This window comes from Neomonachus schauinslandi, chromosome 7 (genome assembly GCF_002201575.2).
Source record: "Neomonachus schauinslandi chromosome 7, ASM220157v2, whole genome shotgun sequence".
Taxonomy (NCBI): domain Eukaryota; kingdom Metazoa; phylum Chordata; class Mammalia; order Carnivora; family Phocidae; genus Neomonachus; species Neomonachus schauinslandi.
In genome coordinates this window covers 4,617,919-4,633,426 of record NC_058409.1, presented here as the reverse complement: position 1 = coordinate 4,633,426, position 15,508 = coordinate 4,617,919, and the positions used below count along the sequence as shown (strand labels likewise).

The 15,508-nt window shown below is 41.6% G+C and overlaps 1 protein-coding gene across 1 annotated transcript; it reads right to left on the bottom strand.

Moving 5' to 3' along the window:
* Window positions 1-9,175: 9,175 nt before the first annotated feature.
* Window positions 9,176-10,143, bottom strand: LOC110581208 (olfactory receptor 1F1-like). The gene is made up of 2 exons (XM_021690955.1): window positions 10,014-10,143; window positions 9,176-9,981 (listed from the first exon to the last, which is right to left on the bottom strand). The coding sequence occupies exons 1-2, from the start codon at window positions 10,141-10,143 to the stop codon at window positions 9,176-9,178; spliced, it is 936 nt and encodes a 311-aa protein (XP_021546630.1).
* Window positions 10,144-15,508: the final 5,365 nt, after the last annotated feature.

Sequence of the window (15,508 nt, the reverse complement as noted above, 5' to 3'; positions counted from 1 at the left end):
TGCCTGGGCTGAACTCAGGCCCGGAGCCGCGGGCTGCCAAAGCCGGCTGCCTGTCTAGAGAGGCAGGGCGGGGGGGGCGAGTTGGGGATGGCCGCTAATGCCCCTGGGGAATGTAGTCCACGCGAGGACCTAAGTATTCTGGGAAGTGTAGTTCTCCGCTCTCGTCGGCGAGGCGGAGCCGGGCGAGCCTGTCGCGTGCCCAGCTCCCGCTTCCGGGCTCGTGGTCACACCCCTTCGGCTGCGAGGACTTTGGCTTCTGAGTCCCGGTGACCGAAACGCAGGTTCGCCGAGGGCAGTGTCTTGTAGCTGTGCGTCTGCATAGATGATGGTAAGGCAAGTAGACAAGCGCCGAGAGCAAACCTACTTCCCCTTCAGTCATTCAGCCGGAGCGTTTCGAGCACCTGCTGAATTGAGGTTCCTGAAGCGCTGCCGTAAGTGGTTGGAAATCAGTCCGTGAACAAAACAGAGGTCGTTGCTTTCGAGGACTTCTTGGGGGCGTTGGCAGGGAGCAGACAGTAAGCCGTGAACGTAATTCCATAACATTTTAGAAGGTAAGCGTTATGGGGAAAACGAAAGGAAAGCAGCGTGGTGGGTCTGGGCGCGTTCCCGAGTGGGAGTGGGGCCCCCCGGCAGCCGAGCCGCGGGGCAGGGAAGGGGCGCTCCGGGCGCGGAAGGAGCCAGTGGTTATCTCTTCTTCCTAGCGAGCATGTCCCATTGAGAAGGTTTTATAAATAGAGAAAAAGTAAAAGAAAAATGCACCCGATGCCACCGCCCAGAAGTGGTTAACGTCTGGTGAACATCTGTTAACAGCCCCTCGGACTCCACATTAATCTCTCCATCGCTGCCAGCCTCCTTCTAACAAAACGGAATCTTGCAGGTAGCAGTTGCAGCTTAGTTTGTTTTTTTTCCCCCACTTGAGAATGTACCTTGAGCATTTGAATTTGCCAGTAGATACTCTCCGCCAGTAATGTTTTGAATGACTTCAGTGCATCCCATTATGGCTACTTAAATTTTTTAGTTAAATATATTTTACTAAATTAAGCTTATTTAATGCCTATTGTTATATTTTTTCCAGTTTTTTGCTCCATTAATATTCTCGTACCTATATCTTTGAAGATTATTTTCTTTAGTTTAAATTTCTTGAATTGAATGACTGGATCAAGGACTGGTGGCATTCTGCTCCCATTGCCTAGTTGCCTTCCTGGAAGCTTTTACAATTTTTATTTCCATGAGCAGTTGGCGATGATATGTGCTGTGCCTAACACCCACGCCTACTCTGGGGAGGGGGGTTGTTTTGTTTTTAATGCTTTAAAAAAAAACAAAACTTTTATTTATTCAAGAGGGCAAACTTTTTATATCTAATTTTGAGTACTTGTGAAATTAAATATGATCTCATATTTATTGAGCCATTTAGATATTTTCTGCGTATATATGTACTTTATTGAAATGTTCAAAATTTTGGTCATTTTTCAATACTGCATATGCATAATTTTTGGAAAGAGTAAAATGTTTTGTTGTTTACCTGATTGTGAAAATAAAATTATAAGAAATTTACACATAGTATGTGGAATGAAGAAAGAGTAATAAACACTGATTACATCTATTCATATATGCTATTATATGTGCTTACATACAGTTGTGTGTATGAAACAAAAATAGAGTCATATTTTTCATACTTTTCAAAATGTGAAATATACAGAAAGGCAATTAGAACGTATAATCCAATAATAACACATAAAGAAAAAACCCCTGAAAACATCCACTCAAGTTGAGAAGTAGACCCCTTTTCATATTAATAGTAGAATCTAGGTGATAGTAAATGGGTGTTGACTGTAAAATTCTTTCAATTTTACTTTGTGTTTGAAATTTTTCATAATAAAATGTTGGGAAAAACTCTATATCAGGGGTTTTGAGCCAAAACACATGACCACCATTCCTCCTAGGTCATCCCTCTTAGAACTAAAAAACCTTGGGCATCAATAAACAAGCATAGGAAGACTCCAAAATGTGAAAAGAAGAAGACAAACTGTGAGAACTTGAGGGCGGAGGAGCAACATGGTAGTAAATTCCCTTTTTCTCCTCACCTCCCATATCTTTCAGCTAATGTGTTCCAGAAGCTTCCATGCCAGAACCTCCAACAGACACAGAACAAAAAAGCTCTAAGCCTGTTCCCCTTAGTAAAACCAGGAAAAGGGTGGCCAAACAGAACTTTGTTGGTAATACCCACCTTCCTTCAACCAGACACCAGTGGAGAAACCACCCTCCTGCCCCAATCTGAACCATGGAAGCCAGAGGAAGTTGCATATTTTTCTCAAGTGGAACGAAAGGAACTATCAGCAGTGAATTCTCTATCCAGTGAACATATTTAGGAATAAAAGGGAAATAAAGACATTCTCAAAAGATAACTAAGAGTATTGTCAGCAAGCCTATCTTTAAGGACAGACTAAAGGAAATACTCTGAACAAAGTAAATGATAACAACAAAGGCTTGAAACTGTTGAAAGAAAAGAACATTAGAATGGGAAAAATGGGATATTATAAAATAGACTATCCTACTTACAAGTGTCTTACATCAGACATGATGGTTGAAGCAAAAAGAATACCATTTGATATTCTCCATCTATACAGTGGGAATACTTAAGACAATTATATTTTAAAAGTGGGGAGGCAAAGGGTCCTAAATGGAAGTAGGGTTTCTGCACTTGGCTGACTGCTAATTCATGTACGTATATTGTTGTATCTAGAGCAACCGAAAAAACTATATAGAGTGATACACTCTAAAACACTACATAAATCAGGATGGAATTCTGAAAATGTTGGAGTAACCCATGAGAAGGCCAGAAAAGAGACACAGAGGAACGAGAAGCAGGAAACAAACTAAAAATCCTTTGTCTCACATTAATCAAAGGTCTCACAATAGGCTAGATACTGAGCGTATCTCAAGGTTTGTTGTCTTTGTTTTTCATTTTCAGATCCAAGTAATAATAATTTTTAAGAAAACATGCTGCTGTAATAAGCCAGTCACAAAAAAACAAATAGTGTGTGACTCTACGGAAAGTAAAACGGTGGTTGCCAGGAATAGAGTTTTAGTTCTGCAAGATGAAGAGTTCTGGAGATGGATGGTGGGACGGTTGCACAACACTATGAATGAATTTAAGACCACTGATGTGGTTAAGATGGTAGTTTTATGTTACTTGTATTTTACCGCAATAAAAAACTTTTGAAAAAACATCATGCTGCTATAAACATTCTGTACACACTGGTATACCCCTTCATGAGTTTTTTGAGGATTTGCAGATGCCTGTGAATACATGAAGACTTTCCCAAGAGTGCATAGTTAATTGTTTTTTTTTTTTTCTTTTTTTTACTGAAGTGTAGTTGACGTGTACAGCATAGTTATTCAACATTTATATAAGGAAGTGATAATTGCGATAAATGTAGTCTGACTTCTTTCACTTAACATAATATCATCTAAGTCCATCCATGTTGCCACACATTTTTTAAGGCTGAGAAATATTCTATTGTATACATATACCACATCTTCTTTATCCATTCATCTATTGTTGGACACAGAAGTTGTTTCCATTTCTTCACTATTGTAAATAATATTGAAATGAACATGGGGGTGCATATAACTTTTTGATTTAGAGGGTTCTTTTCCCCTTTGAGTGGAATTGCTGGATTACCTGGTATTTATACTTTTAACTTTTTGAGGAACCTCTGTACTGTTTTCCAGAGTGGTTGCACCAATTTACATTCCCACCAACAGAGCACAGGGTTCCCTTTTCTCCACATCCTCACCAACACTTTTATTTCTTGTCTTTTTGGTAATAGCCATTCTGACAGATTCGAGGTGGTATCTCGTTGTGGTTTTGATTTGTATTTCCCTGATAATTAGTGATGTTGAGCATCTTTTCATGTATTGTTGAATTCAGTTCTAATATTTTGTTGAGGATTTTTGCATCTGTGTTCATCAGGGATATTGGCCTGTAATTTCCCTTTTTGTGTGTGTTGTCTTTGGTTTTGGTATTAGGGTAATGCTGGCCTCATAAAGTGAATTTGGAAGCGTTCCTTCCTCTTCAGTTTTTTTTGGAATAGCTTGAGAATGATAGATATTAACTCTTTAAATGTTTCAGAAAATAAATGTCCTATACTTTTGTTTGTTTGAAGTTTTTTGATTATTGATTCAATTTTATTAGTAATTGGTCTGTTCAGATAGATCTATTTCTTCTTGATTCAGTGTTGGAAGATTTTCTGTTTCTAGAAATTTATCCATTCTAGGTTGGCACACTTGTTGGCATATAATTTTTTATAGTACTCTCTTATAATCCTTTGTATTTCTGTTGTGTTGGTTGCAACTTCTCTTCCATTTCTGATTTTATTTATTTGAGTCCTCTCTTTTTCTTTCATGATTCTGGCTAAAGATTTATCAGTTTTGTTTATCTTTTCAAAGAATCAGCTCTTGGTTTCATTGGTCACATTCCTCTTGTTTTTTCTTTAGTCTCTATTTCATTTATTTGTGCTCTGGTCTGTACCAGTTTCTCGGTCTTTCCTTGCTTTTCATGACCTTTACACATCTGAAGAGTATTTTTTACAGTGACTTACAATTTTGGGTTTTATACCTTTTCTCATGATTAGGCTATCATGGCTTTGGGGGAAGAATCCCACAGAGGTGGAGGACCCTTCTCATCACATCATATAGGGAGCACTTGATATCATCATGACTTTCAGTGATGATGTTAACCTTGATTACTTGGTTAAGGCAGTATCATCTGCCAGGTTTTTCTATTTTAAAGTTATTGTTTTTCCTTTTCCATATTCTCGCCTTTGGAAGTAGGTCCCTAAATCCAGCCACCATGAAGGAGGGAGAAGAGGATTAAGTTCCACCTTTTGGCAGGTAGGGGGGTGGGAGAAGTATCTACATATATTACTTGGAGTTTTTCTGTAAGGAAAATTTATCCCCCCCCCCCACTTATTTGTTTATTCAATCATTTGTTTTCATCAGTATGGATTCATATATATTTATTTTATACTTTGGGTTATAATCCAGTACTACTTTATTTATTTTGTTGTGTGAATTGTTCTAGCTTTGGCCATTGAGAGCTCTTTCTTGTTAGCTGCTATTTCCCTTTGTTGTGCCCTCATCCTTTTTTTTAGCTTTTTCTTACTTTCTTAGACTACATGTCATGTCTGCTGACAACTTCAAGAAACTACTCTTTCTACCGTATTCTGAAAGGTATTAACTGGCAGATTGTATTTGAACATCATTTATGGGAAGTCTGCATCATGTTCACATAACTTGGCTCAAAAGTGATTTATATGGCCATACTCAAAGACCTAAAAAGGAACAAAAATAACATTACATCCTTCTTGGCAAATACCTCCACGATGCGGGGGCAGGGATGTGCCTAAATATCACTTGTGTCTCACATTTAAAAATCAAGACGAGCCGGGCGGCTGGGTGGCTCAGTCGGTTCAGTGTCCAACTCTTGATCTCGGGCTTGCGAGATCAAGCCCCATGTCTGGCTTCACACCTTAGTGGGAGGTTTGCTTCTCTCTCCCTCTCCCTTTGCCCTTCCCCCTGCTCTCACTCACTCTTTCTCTAAAAAAAAAAATAAATAAATCTTAAAAAAAAATTCAAGATGAGCCTGAATCAGTGGTTTTTGACTGTCAACATATGCCTGAAGTTTCGACCAAATAAAAGATGGCCTGTTTCTCCGATGTAGTAAATGAAATCCCTAATGTATATTGGTGCCAGTGGAAACCTGACTACGGGTGATAAACCTGATGTATCTTCCTGAACTGTGAATTTGATTTGAGAAGTTTAGTGCTGAAATGGGTTTGGCAAGACACTTGATTACCTCGTTGTGGCTCACACATGAAAGGTTAACCTAGATAACCAGATTTATTAGGAGTTAGAGTTCATCAATTAGAGAACTGGTTTTTAATATTCCTGTGATAAAAGCTCATGGCCAGAACAAAGTCATCTGCTGAAGGCTGATTGACATTGTGAGAGACAAAGTCCATACAAAGCTTAGCTCCTGCCCTCAAGCACAGGGCGACAAGTTACTACAGGCAGGACAGTAACTTGCAATACTCAGGGAAAGGCTTCAGCTCCTAAGAGACAGTACCAGGCTCTACTGGAAGACTCCATGGCTGGCGTGGCCTTGGAGCAGACACTTGAAGCACAAGTTGGAGGGAGATGATTTCATGAACCTGAAAGACATCTCACTGCAATGGCCATGACATGGAGCGGTCCCTGCTCCCCTGGGGAGAGCAGCGTCAGAGGAAATGTGCTGGGAAGGGGAATGAGCCTCTCTTTCAACATTCAATGAGCTAAAATCAAACTTTTCTCTGCAAGTTGTTTCAATTGCTTGTAAAGAGCTGGCCCCTAGTGGCTCATTAGTGCGAGGTGGAAGTTGCCTATGAGGAAGAAGGATGGTGTCTGTTGAGGCCCCAGCTGCAGAGAGCAGACCCTGGAGGGTGAATTCCCAGACACAGTCCTGATTTCCTGGCTGCCCCCAGGGAGGACTCTGCATCTGCCTCAGTAGGGAAGAGGGCGCTACAGGCTGCAAATGATGCTGAGCTTTAATTTATGAGTTCATGAGTTCATGTCCTATGAGTGCCTCACATGCAGGAAACCACAACAAAAGCTGATTCTGCCCAGGCCCCTGGAATAAACTCCTTTCCTTATCGCCCCTACAGTCCCCTTATATAGTCGGCCCATGAAAAGTAATGCAAAAAGCCAGTGAAGATTTCAGGAGAAGGTGGTCCCCAGAATTAGGAGGATTGAAGACCTGAAGCCAGGGTAGAATTGACCAGCACACAACCTCTCATACCATAGTCAGTCCAAGCAAGAAGGACGCATTTTCTCTTTCTGCTCATACCATGCTGCTGACATTTTGGAGAGTCTTTTCTCCTTTAAGGCAAATTTGCTGTATGGTGAATGACGACTTCTCCCCAAGATGCATTGGTGGGGACCATGAGGATAGAGAGTGATTTTCCCTTTGACTCTGCACCAATCTAGTATGTTCATCGACTTTCCTCTATCTTCATCCTCCTTCTCATACCCAGCCTTTGATTCTGTTGAGGGAGAGAGGGACTGAGGAATAAAACTATATCCCAAACCATGGCTCTTTTCCATTCAACCCTGCTGCCTATTTGGGTCCCAGAATTCAGTGAAATCTTTCCATGTTCTGGAGTACATTTGTCAGTACTCTAGTTCCCTAGATGTAAACATTTTACTGCTCTGATTTTTTGTGTCTAGGAATGTTCACTTTCCAGTCTTCCATTAGACTTGCCTACCCCATTATCAATGACTTGTCAACACATGATTATTTGGGATGAACAAAAACTCTACTAAGCATTGTAGGGGATATGCCCATGCATAATCTATGGTACTTTCTTGAAATAAATGTGTAATGTAATAACCAGGTGAGACGTGCATGTGGATAGATATGGGTAATGCAAAGAATATGATGAGTCTAAATGAGTCTTATAACCTTAAACACCAACATTGGTCTGTGTTATTATATCTCAAACCCTGATATTGCACTAAACTTCTCAAATCAAACTCACAGTTCAGGAAGATACATCAGGTTTATCACCCGTAGTCAGGTTTCCACTGGCACCAATATACTTTAGGGATTTCATTTACTACATCTGAGAAGCACAGTTATGTGCTCAATATATGCCTATGGGATGTGATCAGTGAAGTTAAGGGAAACGCACAATTATGAGAGTCTTTAAAAATCAGGGGAAAAAAAAAAAACAAAAACGGAGTCTTCCAGCAGAGAATGAATGAAGGAAAGAGAAAGTTAGGAGAGACAAGTGAGGGAACAGATGAATATGAGAGTTGATGACAAAATTGTGGGGATAGCTTGAGGCAAGTCATGTCAGGCCTTATATTCCAAAGTAATATTTGGATTTATTCTGGCTTCTTCAATATTTGATATAAGGACTGGCTAATAGGATGCAATCAATGATTTAGGAGGATTAAACAGATCCTGTATGCAGGATAGATAAGTGCAAGGAGACACGGGAAGCAGGCAGATCCACCATAAGCCTGTTGCTGTGGTCAAGGTAAGAGTTGGTCAGTATTGGAACGAAGTCAGAGAGGAGCTGATGGTGAGTATAAAGAGTACTGATTAACCACGAGATCAGAGGAGATTGAGAAAGGAGAGAAGTGAGAGGCAAGAAGGCCAGAGAGGGGCCTGAAGACTGGCCACTGGAGATCAGGGGAGTGACCTCTGGACACCAGGAAAGAGGAGGTGGGAACTGACTTACGGGTTCCTAGCCCTCAGGTGTAGAGTAGGAGAAGCTAGGACTCTTGGACGCTTGGCCTCATGGAGTAGAACAAACTCTAGACTTCAAATCAGAAGTCCTGGGTCCCCACCCAAATCCTGTAATTCGTATTTTCATGTCCCTAAGGTGATAGAGTAACTCTGGACACTTCAGCATTGAGGGAACCTGTTTCTCTTAGCCCATTTAAAGTTGAAGGGATACCAAGAGTTCCATGAGGAAGTCTAGCTACTATCTGAAGCTTCCTGACACCCACACTGAATAGCCAAGCACCAAAAATATAGAATGGTAGTGGGGGAGAGGAGTAGTGTAGGGGTAAGGTTCTGATCTGTGAGAGGTCCAGGGATTGCCTTGAGCCTAGGATAGAGGGAAAATTACCTAACTCAGTAATGACTAATGACCCTGAGAGTAGACAGGACCATATCGTAATCAACAATTACTAGTTGTACAGTCCTGGTAACAATAACCTTTCTGTGACTCAGTAAATTGGGAATAATTTTAAAATCTTCTAATGTGAGACCAACAGGGCAGTTGATGCTTTGTAGCGCCAGCTCTAAAGTCCTCTGAAATTCCCAGACTATTGTGGTGGGCACTGTCTCATGCGGTTGCTGGAACCATCCAAAAATATCCAAATATGTCTTATCCTGAGTTTTTGTTGCATGTAAAATGAGTGTTTTAGAATCAGCCCTTTTTATAGATAACAAACTGATGCTTTTATAACTTATGAGCAACTACCAGCCTCATATTGAAAGTATGAGCATGATCACATATCATGAATTAGAGGAATAGGCCTGGGTGAGTTTATACCTATCTGGGACTCAGGTTCTCTGATTATAAAATGAAACAACATATGATATCCAAGAATCTTCTAAGCTCTAAAATTTTCTAATTCTAGAATCTAAGATTAGTTTCCTTAAGGCTCCCTTCATGTCCTGATTTCTCAGACTGTAGATGAAGGGATTGACCAGGGGAGTCACCACTGTGAAGATGACAGTGGCCATCGTGTCTTGGACTGAGTAGGAGGATGAAGGGCGCATATAGACCCCCAGGATTTCCCCATAGAAGAGGAAGACCACAGTGAGGTGGGATCCACATGTGGACAGGGCCCTCCTTATTCCATGGGCAGATGGCAGCTTCAGGACACTGGAGAGGATATAAGCGTATGAAAGGATGATACATGTAAACGGCATCAGAAATATCAGTCCCCCCACAGTGAATGCCATCAGGTCATTGATAAAGGTATCAGAACAAGACAGCCCTAGAATGGCATAGGGGTCACAGAAAAAGTGATACACGGTATTGTTGAAACAAAACGTGAGTTGGACCATGAGAAGAGTGTGCAGGAGAGCATGTAGGTTTGTAATGACCCATAATGCCGCCACCAGAAGGATACAGAGTTTGGGCTTCATGATCATGGTGTATTGGAGTGGGCAACAGATGGCTACGTAACGGTCATAGGCCATCACACTCAGGAGGAACCCAACCATGTTGATGAAAGTGATGAAGAAGTAGATCTGGGTCATGCATTCCACATACGAGATAGCTTTGCTTCCCACTATGTGATTCACCAGCATCTTGGGGGTTGTGACTGATGAAAAGCAGATGTCGACACAGGAGAGGTTAGCCAAGAAGCACATGGCGGTGTGGAGATGACTGTCCCCACTGATGGCCAAGATGATGATGGCCTCATGGAGTAGAACAAACTCTAGATGAGTTTGTTCCCAATGATGGTAACCAAGTACATTCCCAAGAAGAGCCCAAAGAGAACGTCTTCCTGCTCTGACTGCCCAGAGAGTCCCAGGAGAAGGAATTCTGTGACTGTAGTCTGGTTGTCTCCGTCCATGTGTGTGGGGGAGAACACGTCATCACAGGGTCAGATCATATGTCAACATTTGAGCAAATATATTTTGGAATAGTTTATTCATTTGGTTGAAAATTAACTAAAGATGGGGCGCCTGGGTGGCTCAGTCATTAAGCATCTGCCTTCGGCTCAGGTCATGATCTCAGGGTCCTGGGATCGAGCCCCACATCGGGCTCCCTGCTCAGCGGGAAGCCTGCTTCTCCCTCTCCCACTCCCCCTGCTTGTGTTCCCTCTCTCGCTGTGTCTCTCTGTCAAATAAATAAATAAAGTCTTTTAAAAAAAGAAAATTAACTAAAGATGAATAATCATTTTACAGAAAAACCCTCAATTTCAAGAGTACTTAATTACCAATGGCTCTCGTCTCATTTATTCCACTCTTATTTACTGAGTGTCCTATATTGATACTTCCATGTGTAGTATTTAACCTAGTCTAATAACTGAGATACCTAATTTCACTTAACGGATAAAGCAACTGAGGCTCAGGGTAGTTAAATGATATTTCCAAATTCATGAGACAATAAAAGTTAGATATCCAAATAGGGTGAAGTGTTTTTTCCTGTGTGGTATTATTTGATTAGCTAACCCTTTACTAGGACAACTTAACCATGTGGCAGGCTCTGTACTAAGTGCTGTATTACGAACCTACAAATGTTATCTGTGGCATTTGTATTTTCCCAGATTATGGAGAATTTGTGGGTTTTGAAAGATCTGGTTGGCGGTTTGTCGCTAACATTTTAGCTGCTATCAAGTTGATCTAACCATAGATCACAGCTGTTGGGAAGGCTGACCTAAGCGTGCTGTTCAGGGTGCTGTGTGAAACATTCCTCTAATTTCTGATAGAAGAACAAAGGTATATTTTTGAAAATGATGTAGTCATTTATAGCATATATGTATTCAATAATATAGTCAGATTCTTTTTGCTATTGGACCAAAGGGATTTACTGATTGGTATAGAGCAAATTCATGTGGTACCTCCAGCAGATAATCCCAGGACTAAGAAATCATTGTGGGGGAGGAGGGAGGGAGTCAAGTAAAGGAGAGGGATTGCGTTCATTACTCGAGATAACAAAGGCCTGAGGCAAAGGCGGGAAAGAGAGGCAGCGAACTGGTTTGTGATGTGACCTCCGCTGCTTGGCCAGAGGACCTTGTAGGGAATAGTCCTAGGAAGTTTGTTGTAAGATACACATAAAATGGAGACAGCAAGTTGCCTATCACTGTGAGATTTCAATCAGGAAATTCAAGGGAAAAGTGCGGAGGTTGGATGTTGTTTATTACCTGGACTATTTCCCAGATCACAGGTAGCTAAAACAGTAGTAGACGGAAGCTCAAAGAAGCTCCAGAAGGAGCGTGGTTACTGTGGACTGCAGAAGTTGAGGGGTGAGGGAGCTATGGCATCAAGAAAACAAGACAGTGGCTGGCCAGCACAAGGGAATGTTCTGGCTGTAAAGACGTGGTTTCCCATAATGGAAACGGAAGAGAAGATAAAAGAGGGACAACAGGATATCAAATGAGATTCTTGCAATCGCCTTTGGATAGCCACGAAGGCCAAATACTGAGTACAACAAGGTTAAAGTATCCCATGCTTCCTTGTGAGAGAGTTTCTATCCCAGCGTTGGGAGTGTGGGTTACATTGAGACTTACCGGGGCATCCAAGTAGCCTCCCTCTGGGACACCTCGATTCCGTGGTCACACACAACAGTGGATGAACAATCCTAGGGAAGGAACTGCTGGGAGGGTGGAGAGTAAGGGCAGCAGAGGAGGGTCTGGAATGGCTGCCCGAAGAGCCTCTGTGTGGGGGAGGGGGTGGCTCTTGGGCAGGATATTTAGGAGCCCACTGTCACTGACCCCATTACCACTAACCTTAGCTCTCTCCTTTGTCCTCCACCGCTGCTTTCTCTGTCCACCTTGGGAGTGAGCTTGCTCTGTCCTGCCCTGGGCAGCACGCCCTGAAGCGAGAAAGGCTTGTATGGGTCAAACCAACACGTGTGTCCCCTTCCCACCTGCTTAGGTGCAGCTGGATTTCGTGTGTCTGCTTTTCCAGAGGTACATCTGTGTGTTTGTGTCCTTGTAAATCTGTCTGTTGTTGGAGGTACCCTGCCCTTCTCACCTGGCTCTTCTCTGTTGCTGGGAGATATGGAGACGCGGTCATGGGACCTCCATGTCCACTGGCTCCTTGCTCGACCCTCGATGATGGGAGGGTCTCTGCCAGGGCTGGGGACTGAGGAACCTTTTCTCAGTAGAGGTAGACGATGTGGCTTTCCCAGGTCTGGCTTGGAAGATTGGGAGCAAATAAATAGATCTTTGTTCCCTGGCGATTGGGATTTCTTAGGGATCCGGGCAGCAATAGTTGCCAAGGTTGGGTGTCCCTAAGGTGGATTCCCCATAGCTCCGCTGGAGGCACACATGCTAACCGTTCTTTGTTCCTGTTCTCTCTGGACACAGCTATTTCTGTGTGAGAGCAACTCAGCTTCGTGCTCATACTTACTGCTTCCAATTGCCTCAAGTCTGTCTTGTGCCCGTGTCCCAGAATGTACCTCATCTCTTGCTCTGTGCCCAAAGTGGACCTGAAGAACAATCGTGGAGCTGATGAAATTGGCCCACATTCGCTCATAGCAGCTCTGTTCTGTACACTTTGCCCCTGCACTGACTCTCTTGGAGAATCCTTAAGGTTTCAGGACCCCGCATTCTTTCTTCCTTCAAATACAAAGTTTGATTTGTGAATTTGTACTAAGAAAGTAATTATTAAGAACAGAACCTCAAATCTGTGTTTTAATCTCTGTAATAGTGTGACTGTGTCCTCGGCACAGGAAACCAGAGACACCGCCTAGAGATACTCGCCTGTAGACCGGGTAGGGGTCCTGGGGATGGGGTGTGTATGTAGTCATCTAAATGGTATCTGCTGGCTATTGGAATTTGGGTGTGTGTCTCTAAGTTTGGATTTGTATGTCATACACAACGCAAACTTTTTAAAAGATGTGTTTTCAAAACTCACCTTTAAAAAAGAAGAAAAAAGAACACAAAGTTGGGCAGAGATGTTTGGGTAAAAATTGAGAGAATAAGAGTGACATTATTAATTATGGATAAAGCAGTAATTAAGTCAACCAGGAGCATAAGTCATAAAAGAGTAACAGCTTTTTTTTTAAAGATATTATTCATTTATTAATTAATCTATTTATTTATTTGAGAGAGAGAAGGCGAGAGAGAGGAGCAGAGGGAGAGGGACAAGCAGACCCCACACTGAGTGCAGAGCCCGGCTCTGGGCTCGAGCTCATGACCCTGAGATCTTGATCCGAACTGAAATCAAGAGTCGGGCGCTTAACTGATTGAGCCACCCAGGCGCCCCAAAGAGTAGTATCTTATGATAATAAGGGAAAAACTCATATGAAACACCAAATGAAACAATGTAACAACAGTTTCATAAGGCAAAGGCTCATAAAAATGTTTAAAGTTTGATTAAATTAATATCTTTTTTTTAAAGATTATTTATTTGAGAGAGCGAGAATGAGAGAGAGAGAGAGAATACATGAGAGGGGGGAGGGTCAGAGGGAGAAGCAGGCTCCCCGCCGAGCAGGGAGCCCGATGCGGGACTCGATCCAGGGACTCCAGGATCATGACCTGAGCCGAAGGCAGTCGCTTAACCAACTGAGCCACCCAGGCGCCCCTGATTAAATTAATATCTTAATGACAGACTTTAATATAACATACATTTCCCAGAATGTGATAAAGTAGTTAATAAAAAATATGGCAGAGATTTTATTTAAACAGTGAAGAAATCTGATTTAAAAGACATATATTTCCACCCTGTAAATGGAGATTACACATTCTTTTTCCAACCCAGGGAACAACACAAATATTGACCAATTTTTAAGGCTACCTCAAAGAACTATTAATAGAGTCCCCAAACATTGATTTTATAGAATACATAATCTTACAGTCTCCATACATAGTCAAAACTTGGAAACCAAAAACCAAAATGTAAAAAGAAGTGTCCAGTTGATAAAATGTACAACAGTGATCACAATTTTCATATCAAAAGGAATAGTAAAACCAAAATGATTTCTAAATTAAAGAAAAAATTAACATAAAAACCTATGGGGAAGATGGCCTTCAATGCTTTTATTAATAATGAAGGAATATAAAAAATAAATCAATCAAGTATTGAGCCAACCATTTTTTTAAGTTTATTTATTTATTTTTTTAGTAATCTGTACACCTAGTGTGGGGTTTGAACTCACGACCCTGAGATCAAGAGTCACATGCTCTACTGACTGAGCCAGCCAAGTGCCCCCCCCCAAGCATTTTTAATGTTTAAAATTATTTTAATCAAATAAATATATTAGCACAGCTTTAAAAGTTAAACAAGTCTTTCGATGGAAAACCCAGTCCCCTAACCCTTTATCTCCCCTCCCCCCCCCAGGGTCCCACTGGCCTTGTAAGCACTTTTATATTTGTCTAAATAATATGCTTATAATGCTATTTTTTCATTGAAGTATAGTCGACACACGATGTTATATTAGTTTCAGGTGTATAGCGCTATTTTTGACCTTTGATTTGCAGTCTTATCTACCCTCTTCCCATTTGACAGGTGACTGTCCCATTTCCTCTTCCTCAAATCCTCCTAATAAAAGCACATCACAATTTGGGGCATATCAATATTTATTATCAACATTCTGACTCTGTTATACACTGTGGGTGTACTTAACTTTTTTTTTCTTTTTTTAAAGATTTTATTTATTTACTTGACAGAGAGAGACACAGTGAGAGAGGGAACACAAGCAAGGGGAATGGGAGACGGAGAAGCAGGCTTCCTGCCAAGCAGGGAGCCCGATGCGGGGCTCGATCCCAGGACCCTGGGATCATGACCCGAGCCGAAGGCAGATGCTTAAGGACTGAGCCACCCAGACGCCCCACTTTTTTTTTTCTTACACAACTTCTGGATGTTCCTGAAATTAATCATTGCCTATTTTTTTCATTTGGTTAATTTTCATGCCTTTATTCTTCCCCTACTCTAAAATTAATTCTTCCAGGTTTTGAGTTATATTTGATAGACAATAAACAGCACCCATTTAAGGGAACACTTTGATGAGTTTTGATAGTCATGTGCAGTCATGTAACCACCACCACAATCAAGATAAGGAATGGTTCCATTATCCTAAAAGTTTTCTGGCTTCCCTCTGCAGCTAGTACCCTCCCATGACCAGATAGGTTCTTTGCATTATTATATAAATTATTATATCAGTTTGCCAGTTTCTATGGAAAAGCCTGGTGAAGTTTTGATTGAGATTGCATGGAATTTTATCAATTAAGAATTGACAGCTTGGGGTGGCTGGCTGGCTCAGTGGGTGGA